Here is a 12,870-nt window from a genome sequence, read left to right as displayed (position 1 = left end):
TTAACATTCACCGAGTTCTCCTACAACAACAGTTATCAGTTGAGCATTGAAATATCACCGTCTGAAGCTCATGACTGAAGATGTCGAACGCTATTGAATTGGTCTAAATCTAGTGAAAGGGTTTTTCTAGGTCTGGATTTGGTCAAAGAGGCAGAAGAGCATGTTCGGACTATTCGTAAGTGTCTCCTCACGGCTCAGTCCCGACAGAAGAGCTATGCGGACTGTCGCCAATGAGGACTTTGTTCGATATTAGGAACTTTGTATATCTCAAGGTATCGCCTCTCAAAGGGGTTCGACATATTCAAGTTCGAGAAAAGTTGGTGTCTTGTTATGTAAGGTCTTCCCAAATCATTGCTCGGCGTGAAGAGGTGGCCTACCAATTGAACTTGCCTCCATCACTCTCCACTATTCATAATGGGTTCCATGACTCACAACTAAAGAAATGTCTTCGAGTTCCAACCCAAGTTATTGAAGTTGCAAATCAAGAATTGCAACCGAATCTCTCATATTGCGAGCGATCAATTTGAATCTTAGATGAAGCGGAATGCAAGACTCGATGACACTCTATTAAGTTCATCAAAGTCCAATGGAGCAACCACACTAAGGATGAAGCAACTTAGGAGCGTGAGGATAAAATACGCTCCAAATATCCTGAACTTTTTGAGAACTTGTAAATGTCATTGAAATTTTGCATAATTGGAGCGTGTCACATGTCTATAATCATCACCATGTTGAATGGAGAGTTTGTTCCCAAAGAGTTGCACTTAGAAAATATTCAACTGGGAGAACCATACTCCTAGCGGTCTAACCGTTGTTGGTCTGTCGGTCTGACTGCCAGAAGCATTTAAAGCTCAAAACTTTCTATATAGATTTGAGTCTAACTGCCATCCCCGCAGTCTAACCGAGTCACAGTCTGACCGAGCTTAGCTGCGGTCTGACCGCTAGCTCATGTGAAGGCCCAATGGCTATCATTTCATCCCGTCGATGAATTTCAACAAAATTCTTTTCCATTGTGGGAGATCCCCTTCCACTTCATCATCATCACCTTCTCCTTTTCATTTGCTGAATGTCAGGTCGAGATTCTTTTCAGAGAGGGGGTTGTCACATCCCAAAATGTTATTTATGTAATTAGGCAGGCCTAATCATGGTTGCATTATGTTTTGTGCAATTGATTATCAATTCAAGTTTAAACGCATTTTAAAAGTTATGTGTTTTGAACCTTCACGTATTTTCCCCATATACATATGAGTATTTGAGAGTGAAAATGGCTTAGAAACTAGTTAGGAGAGACCCATAGATATTAGAAAAAAAAGGAATAAGAAAAAGAAAAAAGGCATGAGACTTTCAGTACCAAACCGCTCTCGCGGTCTGACCAGGGCTTCCTGCGGTCTGACTGTCAGCGCGCAGAGGCTCCATTAAGTGGTTTATCACCTCTCTCCGTCACTCTCTCTTCTCCCATGCCTCTCTCACTCTCTTGCCTTGCCAAAACCCTAGAGAGAGGGTGTGATTTGTTCGTCGCATTTGAAGGCTGGAGATCGAAGGTGGGAACTTCCCTGAGCTTCCCGGAGGACTTCCCCGAGTTTCTTCCCCCTTTCCTCCCCGTCGAAAGGGTTTCCTCGATGTTTCTTCCTTCGCGAGCCCAATCACCCTCCGGGAGTCCAATTGATGGATCGAGGCTTCTCTGGAGGATTCTAATCTAATACAAAGTTCCTCAACGCCGAGGTAAACATCCCCTACCATTTCCTCATTGATTCCTAGCTCTAGCTGGACGCCGTTTTGATTTTGACCAGAAAATCATGGGAAAGCTAGGTCTAGATCTCATTTTGAGGGTTTTATGTGTTCGGACCGTGCATGTGCTGCACTCTCAGTCATGAGAATACTTCTATCCATTTGCAACAGTCGTAGAATTGCGAATGTAAGATGTGTAGTATGGTTGGACGAGATGGGTTTGAGATGGTTTGATTTACAGTTATGTCTATGAAATGGTTCTATTTACGTTTATATGCAAGTCGATGAGTACATAGTAGAAATGTTTATGTGGTTAAGTATAGGTTCTCACATATAGGTGTTAAGATTGCTTACTCATGTGAATTTACTTAACCTTTTGGCCTACTTCTTGCTAATGACTCAATGCATAATCCTTGGAATCGGATCATTATTTTCACCAATTATGGATTAAGTTTTGCGAGTATCTTCGTACTCACGCTACTCTTTCAGGTTCTACCGGTGAGGAGGAGCTCATGTTTAGCTACTTTACGCCAGTCGATGTAGATTACTGGAATGAGTAGTGCAAGCTACTCGTGTGACGTGCTTTTGGATGAAGCCTAAGGGCATATAGTTTCACCTAGCTTTTGGTATTGATAAATGTTGCAATCTTTCGCTATGTAGTTTTTAGTTTGATTAGGAGTTAATCTATTATTTCTCCTCGTAACGCTCTTTTGATATAAATTGTTATAAATGGTTAAATGTTTAGGAATTTGTAATATAATTTAATTACTCGTTTTTTCTTAAGTTTTGTTATGATGTTATATGTTGAAAAAATATGTGTTCTGATTTTGGACACAGAACATGTGTCGAGACTATCGAAATAATATTCCAATTAATCATTATGGTCGTGATTAAACCAATAATCATTCTGATGATTAATTAGAATACTATTTAATCGGCTCGTCCCACAATAGTTAACTGCTATACTTTACTTTGGATAAATGCAAGCTGAAATATAAAATCCGTCGCATAGGAGATTGAATTATGAACCAATTGATTTTTTTAATTTTGTTCACATGATTTGGTTGCTCTCGCTAATCCTTAATATAGTTAACTGCGGATTTACAGTGTCCCGATAATTAGAGTCAGCAATGGAACAAATTTTGTCCTTAAAATTGGTATACCAGGCATAGTAATCGGCTAATCGCACAGCTCTTTCTCTCTCGCAGTCTCACTTTAGAATTCGGCCATCATGTTCCAATGGGAAAGCTTTCGCAAAAAGGTTGTGGGGGGGGGGGGGGGGGGGCACGGCGCCAGAGCTGCATGCACAGAGAATCCGAATCATACAACCGACGTACGCGAATGGTCATCCAAACCAGCACCAGACGATGCCTAACCGTGGGATTACCAATAACAAATGCGACTAATTAGTTAATTAATTATTTGACTAATCAGACGGCAACAGCAGCGTCTGGCGTGGCGCGATGATCTCCCGGATCGGGAGCGACCTCCCGAGCCCTACGCGAGAGAGAGGACCCGTCGACGAGACGGACGGATCGGATTCCGCGTGACCGAGGAAGATTCGCGGCGCGGCACCGCTCGATCAGCGTCACGCAGGGCCAGCGCGGCCTGGGCCCCGCCCGCCGGCCGGCCAGCGCCTCTACCCTACCCGTCCGCGCGGATGGGGCTTCACGTGGGGGCGGGGCCTCGCAGCCGTAGCCCGTAGGCGGCATCGCGTTCCCGCGGGGCCCGCCGGGGTCGGCGTAGGGCGGACGCGCAGGAGTAGGGCGACGGGGACGCGGGAGCACGCGCGTACCCTGCTACGTGCTCGCGATTCGTTCCGGCGTCTGGTCGGTTGGTGGGTGGCGCCGCGTTGCGTTGCGTCCGGGACGCAGAGCGCGCTCGCTCAGGCGTGCCCTCTCATCGTGGCGGCCCCCGTCCGACGCGGGCGGTAACTGCAGCGGCGCGCTCTCCGTGAGCTGAACCTGCCGAACCCAGCGGACCACGCGTCGGCGTCGTTTCTTGGACGCGCATGCAGCTGTACCAGGCGAGACGCGCCCCCGTAGCGGACGGCCTGAAGAGCGCGCTGGGCTTGCCCGTGGTTGGTTTGGCGAGTGGTTTCACCGCACCGCGCCGACAATGTTTCGAGCGCTACACTAAGCTCAGTTGTTAGGTCATCGTGATGATCATGATCTCTCAGAGTGAAATGCTAAAGCCAGGCCAAATCAGAGGTAAGACAGAATATGAGAATTCACGAATCAAGTGGCAAAAGGTATAAACTGCATGAAGTATACTCTGTGTTCGGTTCCAGTGGCGGATCCACAGGAGCCCCCGTACCTGGGGCACACTTGAAAGCCCTCTATAATTTTTAGGCATAGAAGAGCATAGAAGAGAAGAAAAAAAGATAAGGAGGAAGAAGAAAAGTGAGAACCTCTAATTTTTCTCTGAATCCGGCACTGTTTAGTTCCTAAAAGATCCCTGAAGGTCTTTTACGAGTGATTTTGCCACAACTATTTGACCTGGTTTCACCACCTGGCAGTTCCAAAAATACAGGATGTGGGGGGGGGGGGGGACAGCCGCAAGAATCAGCAATATAGACTCTCGAGTATACTACGACTGTTGGCAAGTACAGGCCAACTTTATTTCAGATCGCGCTTCATAGGAGCATGACGTTTTGCACGGAATAAGTTCGATCAAGATAGGTCGGCGCATAAACATTACAACGGCAAGCAGCCAATGACATTTCGTGCGCGTCTCAATAAGATGAAAAATGCCCATTGCTTCGATAAGTTGAAAATATCCAATGCTACATGGCTCATGATTTCCCTTGTAGCCGGTCGAGTGGCCAGGTAACTGGGACGTGACAAATCCGGGCCTACTGACTTTATAAAAAAACTCGACCAATCTAGAGTAACTAAGTGATATTGTCAATAAAAAAGACAACAAAATTCAGAGTCAACAGGGCTCGAACTTAGATGATCTAGATGTACATCCACATCCTAAATCAACTGAGTTAGCCTCGGTACCATAACCACTGGCTTTTTCGCCATTGACACTGGAACAGGGTCCAGAACCATCAGTAGTATACAGCGTAGCTAGCCATGGTGCGGCCAGACTGAACCGTACACATCTTTCTTTGTGTACCTCCGATCCCATGACCAAGGGACATCTGAAATCAAATGGAACATTTTAGAGTTTTAAGATCAAAATATTCCAATCATTAAGATAGCAGCTGACCTTCTGAGCCGTAAGGTTGTGGAGGGAGTTGGTATGGCACGGGCAATCTGACTATTTCAGTAGATAGTTCTTTCTCTTCATCGCCTTTCCAGCAAAGCGTGACCAGCTTTGTCTTGATCTTCTCGCCCACAACGAGGCTGCCCTGGGTATACACGTAAAAAAGGAAATGTGATGACAGAGAAAGATTTGCACAGAGATAATTAAATGATTCTCTAATAATGAACGATTTGCTACTACCAGGTTTGAGCGATTCTTCTCCGTGCATGAAAATTGTCGTACACACTGGAGAGTTTGGGGCAGGAACAATACACCTAACTGAACAGAGATCAAATGACGAGGCATAAGCATTAAGCAATGACTCTATGATGATCATGGACCATTCACAACCAGTAGGTAACTATTCCTGGTCTATAACTGAGTATTACATGTTCTATAATCTTGCATCGCAGGAAAATATCATGAAAATGCAAGAAAGCAACCGAATTGTGTACCTCGTATGAGCGTATCATGAGCTGTGTATTGTTCTTCTGCAGCGCACCCCAAGCAGCTTTGCTTAAATTTGATGAGGTAAGCAGAAACCATCTGATGGAGGTGGGCAAGATTTCAGATAGTGACCATCCAGAGAAAAAAATAGAGTTCCAAAGAGGTTGTGCGGAAACTCACGCGATATTTTGACCATTGTAACGAGTAAAAGTTTTTATATGAGGCATAGCACGACTGGTAAAATAAACAAAAGATCAGAATGTCAGTTCGTATCAATAATAAACACTTCTACTTTAAAGAGAAGAACGTTTAAAGATCTAAAAGCTGATGCCAATATTTTGTAGGCTATTTGTAGGCTGTATAATTGATTGAGCATATACCCACTTGATTAAGATACTACAAAAACACAGGCAAACAAAATCAATGCTTGCTACTGCAACCAAGTGCTGTTGTTTAGGTTACAAAGAGATTCTTTATTGTCTAGTCAACTAAAGCTAAATCTATCTGGCCTAACCTGGAGTAGAGGATTTTTAGTTACTATTAAACAGAGACATGGAGACCCAATCTGCTATCTTGAAAAGTTACCCTTATCCTTCCAGAGTTTCTTTTACTTATAGTCCTATACTTCTGCAGTACCCCACCACTAAATGTTTCTCTTGAAAAGCTATATTGGCTATACTTCTGCAATAGTTTTGAAGGCTAAGGCACCTAATTAAAGGACAAAAACACCAATCTACCAGTCTTTCAAACATGGGTAGCATGAGGCAAAACCAAACAGCCCAAGAAAATTCTTCTGTGATACATGCCATATTACACTATACAAAAACGGTGGAACAAGATTATGCATCGTGCGATTCTGAAACTTGTAACACGTGCGGTGCTATGGTACTCGATAACTGGTACATAGCAACCTACAGATGGGCTATTCATCATCGGATTTCATTTGAACAATATCGTAGCTTTTCTGGTAACTCCAGGAAAAGAGAGCATACCAACGACCCACATGGTCTGCTTTCCACCTGGTCCAATATTTTCTCAAGAAATCCTTCTCAACATTCTTTTGAGGGCTTGGAATGCAACTACCAGCCGCATAACCCTACATATGAAATATCAAATACAAACAAAAGCAGGAAAATGGGGCAGGTGATACCCAAGCTAAAAACATTAATGAAAAACTAGAAACACATTTTGTGAGCAAAAACCATATGTCCTATGTACTCAAGGCCAGTACTGATACAATCGTGGTATATTTGTTATGGGGGTAACAGCCAGGGGCCAGCCCTCCTCACGTGTAGGAGGAGATAGGATTAGTTAGTTAGAGATAGGATTAGAGATAGAGATAAGCTAGATAAGAGATAAGGTTGTTAGCTTCTCACGTTAGGCTATATAGGGCACACGGCTGCAACTCATTAGGAATCAATCAAAAAAGAATGAAGTCCCATTCCAATCTATAATCTAGTCTCCCTCCAAGTCGACTCTGCCCAGCTATCCTCCCGGCGGTGTTTACCCATTGACGAACTACGGTCCATTACACATAAACTACTAACATGTCATCAACACTCAACAGATCAAAGATGTGCAACAAGCAATGATATTCATATTTGTCATAGTAATTCCATATATTCAAGAATCAATTAGCATGAGTTTCATAATGCAGAACACTGGAAGCAAAACTATCAAGCTTTTACAGAACTTAAATACAAACCTCTATCGAGCACCTAACATCCTCCACCGTAGGCCAGACAATCAGTGGTTTCCCGATACCTAGTGGGGATCCATCGTCTGATTTACCAGCTGACAATGAGTATGTAAATTCACTCATCCATTTCTCATCAAGTGATCCCAAGGAAGAAAACTGCATTCAAGAATAAACTAATGCTAAACATCCTATAAGAGGTTCAAGTTGGGAGGTTATGATGAGAGATAATAATAAATAATGAAAAATACATTATAAAATTTTAACTAAAACGATAAGGGAAGATGAATGCCAGAATTTAAGTCAAATTGTTTAGTGACACAGCAGTGAAAATATAATTGCTAAGGCGGTACATGCTGATTGTTTGATGTAGATCCTGCAATCCATACAGTCCAGTAATACAACACAGGAAACTTTTCTCATGCTTTTATTTATCCATCATTGCAACATTTTGCACAGCTTCTACAAATGACATTAGTATGAAACAAAGTGGTGGGGATCAGGTACTAGAATGGCATTCCTAAGGAAAACCTGGGCACACATATCAACTCTGACTCTTAATATTAAGCATTCCTATATCAAGATTCAAGAATTACTAAATATATTTACCACAGCATTTTGCAACCTAACAAATGGATAAATGGACAAAACGTACCTGATAAATCAGAGGGGACTTACAAAATTGTTTTTCAAACATGCATTCTTCAAGGATGCTCCTAAGCTTCATATGGCCCCACTTTTTAATATTGGGGCCCACATGATAACCAGGAACTGATCCAATCAACCTGACCTGCAAACAACGTAAAATCAGTTGAGATTAAATTATGTACAAAAAAGCTTTAAAGGATGAGCTACATGTCTGCTAGTGTGCTTATGTTTCCATGTATATTTGTGCTTGGAAGTAAATCCCATCAAAACACAGCCACACATGCTCATGCTGGAGCTGTGGTGCGCCGTTGTGTGGAAAGTGGGTTGTCTGTTAATGCAGTGGGGGAGGAAGGTAGAATACCAAACTGGATAGCAAAGGAATAATAGAATGAGTTTTCACAAACCAAAATGGAAAATCCTTCGATACAATGAATGCTCTATAGGAAGAGCAGCCAAAAGCCACTCATAATGACAAAATCTATTATTCATTTTGCATGACAAAAACCTTACAGATCAGCAATTTGTGTGTAAACATAACTCAGTGTCAACGGTCATATGATTAAGTAATTGCGATTAATCCATCATTTATTGAACAAAGAAAGAATTTGTAGAGTCATGCTAACCCAAATGACATTTAGACAAAAGTGGTAGCATGATTTCATATGGCAAATGCCCTTTTTTTGGGGTATACATTTTCATATCAGGCTACTAGTTGGGGACAACACAAGGTATTCAGGGATCAGCACTGTATACTTTGATTTAAAGTAGCAGAGAGGCCAAAGAATTATACTAACCATTGAGCTACTATAATCAAATTTCCTAAAGAATGCTGCATTGATGTTGACATCACCAACCACGGGGAGGTTTACCCTGAACTCAGGCCACTGCATTGTCATGAGAACAATTCACTTTGCTACTTATCATACAAAAGATGAGTTTAATAGAACTGCAGCTGTAGGGGAAACAAACTAGTACAAGAAAAGTAGTAGTCAGATATTCAGAATGAACAATAAGGAGGGGATTTCTATAATCTAGACAGTTCCAAGATAATTAATTATGTTAGGATTGGTCATGGTGCCTGCTTTTAGAAACAGATAAGACAAGGGCCATCTATTTTGTGTCACTATAATTAAGTTTACAGTATGTTGCCGACAATTCATGGACCTCTCCGACAAAATCATGAAGTGCGTATTCCCCCATTCAACAGTAACATGGGAACTTTGACTTCCTTTGAGTACTCATTCAGTAGTCTCACAAAACACTATGTGATTTTCTGAAGAATGCACTTAATTATTTTCTCCTTTCTTTGATAAGATCGAGAAACTGATGGCTTTTGAACTTCTAATTTCAATCCATCAGTAAGAAAACAACATTTAAATTTCTAAACATTTAACATGTGGACCAAAAGTCTGAAACAATACTATAATTACATGTTCATACCAGCATCAAACAGAAAATAACCGGCTACCTTAAGTGCACTGAGATAATCAACCAGATCGTTTTCAAATGGAATTTTTTTATTGATATCCTTTGCATCTTTCCAGGGAAAGTCTTGCATCCACAGCCCCTGGCTTTTGTTATTCCAGTCAACATATATCATATTCGCTGTGTGCACAACAACACGAATCCCTTGAGGATATACAAGTAGCATGGCCTTGGAATGATGTGTTCCAAATGAAATTGGGAGCGGGGGTTTGTGGAGGATCCAGTTTGCAGGCTTCAGTTTCTGCCACCCAAGCATGAATGTGAAGTGAGAAAAAGAAACAAACAAGATGATAAATGGTTTTAGAGATTTTGTTACCTTCAAAAGCTCCAATGAAGCACCATCTTCTCCATGTATGACTAGGACATGCGGAACTCTCCTCAAACTTGGACAAGCTGGACAATGCAGCATCTAATTACATAAAAAATGAATAGTGCAGAAAATGAGGAAAAAAAGCACATTGACATTTCACTGCATATGAAACACAATAAACTGAGCATGAGTTGCCAACATCCTCGAGTAAAGCCATATCTTTAACTAGAGAGTTTGTATCCTTGCATAGGAAACAGCTTTAGCCCTACTGCCCTTTAACAAGGCTTTATATTTTATTACAAATCAGGTACCATAATGAACATAAGTAGCCTTACTTGTAGCATAAATAACTTACCAGTAAGCAACCAGTCAATGTCCACCATATAATCTGAGAGTACAGCAAGAAGCACTTCACCCTAACAATTCATTCACGGTATAAGAACTAGTATGCTTCTCAGTTGAATGAGGCAATATCAGGATACAGTGTGAAAATGATGAAAGTTGTGAAATAATATGGAAGAAAGGTAAAATCACGCAGAACTGCAGATCAGCCAAGCTCTTTTTGCTTGCATTTGTATCATATAGGGTATCCAGCAAATGCTGGTGAGAATGAGGGCATGGTGCGCAGAAGTGTTGTCATGCATGCTTTTAGAAGGTTAAGGATTAAGGAATTGATCATATAATGCAACAATCATGTCAACAACAGAGGTTATCTGAATGAAGCTGTTGCATGACAGACTCAGAAAAATTAGTTGATCCAGCAAAACATGTACTTTCCACCAATGATTTCACATCAGTTGAATGAGCAATACCTGTATGACATCCTGAACAGTAACTGAGGAAGTGTTAGCCCATGATGGAAGACCTTGGACACGCATGAGGCGAAAAGTTAACGAGAGTACATCTTTCAAAGGACCAACAGAGTGAATTCTCTCGTTACTTCTCTTGGAAGAGCCAGCACTGTCAAGCGGACTTAATGTTTGACCAGAAGCCATGTCAGAAACAGTTGTGCTCTCTTCTGCAATGCTCTCCTGATTATATAGCAAATACACAAAGAAATGTAAGATAGTACTGCAATGAGAATAATTTGATGGTCTACTGATGATTTTACATAGGGAAAGACTATAGAAATATGAATTCCAATACTCCACAAGCAAAAGGGATCAACACCATGTTTGTTTAGGAGTTCACCCTACACTGTTTTGCACACAGCATGCCAGTAGTCCTGGAGATGTATTAAGGCATAACTTTATTCCTATTAGAAGTAAATACATAGATAGCTATCTATATGATAAACCAACTGTTTTGGCATATTGGATTCACTTGATCAACACTATAAGGTGTTTTCAAAAATGTGTGAGCATTGGCAGGTACTATCTTTTTTACTCAGCTGTGCTAGATGCTAGGAGCATTTTTTTTTTCCACTCAACCCGAGTATTTCCCAGAATAAGCAGAGCTAGAAATTCTGTAAACATAGCCAATAACCATAGGATCACCCCAACACGATTCTTGTAAAGATCATTGATTGGCCACATATAATAAACAAACATCAAATAAATGGATGGGTGAGTATTGCCAAGAACAAGCAGAGCCTGAAATTCTGTAATTGCAGTGAATAACAGCAAGACATCACCCCAATATAACTCTCATAAGTCATAAAGACCATGGATTAGCCTCCTGTCAGTTATGCAAACATCAAACAAATGGATTGGCAACAAAAATATAACATTAGCTAACCTGTAGTGTTCTTGCCAAAGCCTCATCTTCCATAATCTGCCGATTCCGTTTGACAGCTGCACTATCTTCCTCACTATGCCTCTTTCCCTTCTTTAAGCCACTCAAATCAATTGGTACAGACCTTCTATGTTCATCAGCCATATCCACATATTTCACGAAATAATCACCTGGAATCAGTTCCAGGACATCATCATGTGTAATCTTGGCTTTCTCTTGAGCACAAACCTTCCTCCTCTGCCCCTCTGATCGAACAACGATAGGATTTGGTCCTTCCTGCAAATCCGTCGACGTAGAACTACAGCAACTTATTTTCCGAATCAAAAGCCCATCGGAGCACAACTGCGTGGCACCGTCAACTATCACCCATATTTTATCATACTCACCACTACGACATCAATGGAGCCGTCAGCAGAGGCATGGAGGCTCAGATGCTTGCGGCTGACCCTCTTGTCGACGACCACCAAATGGTTCCTCCCGATGACATTGGACCCCTCGAAGATGGGAATGCTTGATACGGATCCATTTGATGAGCCAGCATTGTCCTTGACAAGGGGTACTAGAGTGCCAACCCTGACCTGCAGAACCATCACATAGCATATCACTTCAACAGAATGCAATACATCGTCCACGCGCATTGGAACCCCTCCAACCCCAAAATTTTCCCAAATTTTGGACCGTGCAATAGATCTTGACTAACAGATGGGTCGTTGCACTGGAGAGATTCGACGATTGAGCCGTTTCCAATAACAAACCCCACCACCCCAACGACCAAATCGCAGAGAGAGAGAGAGAGAGAGACGGTGACTTACTCGAGATGCAGACGCCATGAGGGAGGCCTAAAGCCCTAAACCCTAGGACTCCGTATCACATACCCCATAATCCCAAGCCTAGCTTAGAAAGAGGAGAATGGGGAAGGCGACGACGAAGGCTGCAGGCCGAATGCACGTGGCGCCGCTTTCAAAATATTCGATCCGCACCCTCCAAATACGTTAATTCCTACCAAGTCCCTGGCAAATCCAAAGAAAGTGGGAAGGGAAGGACGTCGAAGGAGTTATATGTAATTACAGAAATTTTTCTGCATAAATTCTCTGTGCTTTTCGGAACAAGAGATGCAGCGACCCGCGAACTAATCGCTTGGGAACTGGAAGACGAGTGGCGAAGGCGCGTGCCTATCTGGAGGCGGCGGCAGGGGCGCGAGCGGTGCCGGCGGTGGAGCGCGAGCTGCGTGGTCGGATGCGCGAGCGCGCTGCCAGGCGAGATCGGCGTGGTAGCTACGGAGGTACTGCTTCTCGTACCGCAATCCCTAATTTGACTTGATTGATTCCAATTTTCGAGCCGTGGCTGCGATTTGTGACTTCCGATATTTTTTTAAAAAAACGAAGGGCACCGGATAGTGCCCGTTTCTAGTGATAAAGCAGTAAGAAATACAAAAGTATAGTCCTAGGAGACTATAATCAAGAAAAGAAAAAACAGCAAATGCAACAACTAAACAATAAGCAATTGCAGCAACTATCCACTCGGCCGGTTCGACATAGGACCACAACATGCGTCGTCAACAGAAACGAAC

The 12,870-nt window shown here is 42.4% G+C and overlaps 1 protein-coding gene across 4 annotated transcripts; it reads right to left on the bottom strand.

Annotated features, from left to right (window-relative positions):
• Positions 1 to 4,466: 4,466 nt before the first annotated feature.
• Positions 4,467 to 12,603, bottom strand: LOC133892431 (tyrosyl-DNA phosphodiesterase 1). Of its 4 annotated transcripts, XM_062333197.1 has the most exons (16): positions 12,113 to 12,603; positions 11,687 to 11,878; positions 11,304 to 11,576; positions 10,379 to 10,597; positions 9,922 to 9,982; positions 9,573 to 9,649; positions 9,240 to 9,497; positions 8,566 to 8,655; positions 7,779 to 7,913; positions 7,133 to 7,282; positions 6,420 to 6,523; positions 5,608 to 5,661; positions 5,436 to 5,526; positions 5,182 to 5,259; positions 4,945 to 5,086; positions 4,467 to 4,876 (listed from the first exon to the last, which is right to left on the bottom strand). In XM_062333197.1, the coding sequence occupies exons 1-16, from the start codon at positions 12,128 to 12,130 to the stop codon at positions 4,803 to 4,805; spliced, it is 2,016 nt and encodes a 671-aa protein (XP_062189181.1). In that variant the 5' UTR covers positions 12,131 to 12,603; the 3' UTR covers positions 4,467 to 4,802. The 4 variants fall into 4 exon arrangements, 3 of the variants coding, with proteins under 3 accessions (XP_062189181.1, XP_062189183.1, XP_062189182.1); XR_009904377.1 differs by lacking the exon at positions 6,420 to 6,523; XM_062333199.1 differs by lacking the exon at positions 12,113 to 12,603 and having other exon boundaries at positions 11,304 to 11,598; positions 11,687 to 11,821.
• Positions 12,604 to 12,870: the final 267 nt, after the last annotated feature.

The sequence above is a fragment of the Phragmites australis genome, chromosome 15, assembly GCF_958298935.1.
Source record: "Phragmites australis chromosome 15, lpPhrAust1.1, whole genome shotgun sequence".
NCBI lineage: Eukaryota > Viridiplantae > Streptophyta > Magnoliopsida > Poales > Poaceae > Phragmites > Phragmites australis.
The sequence above is the reverse complement of the archived record's forward strand: the minus strand, read 5'-3'. Positions and strand labels throughout refer to the sequence as shown.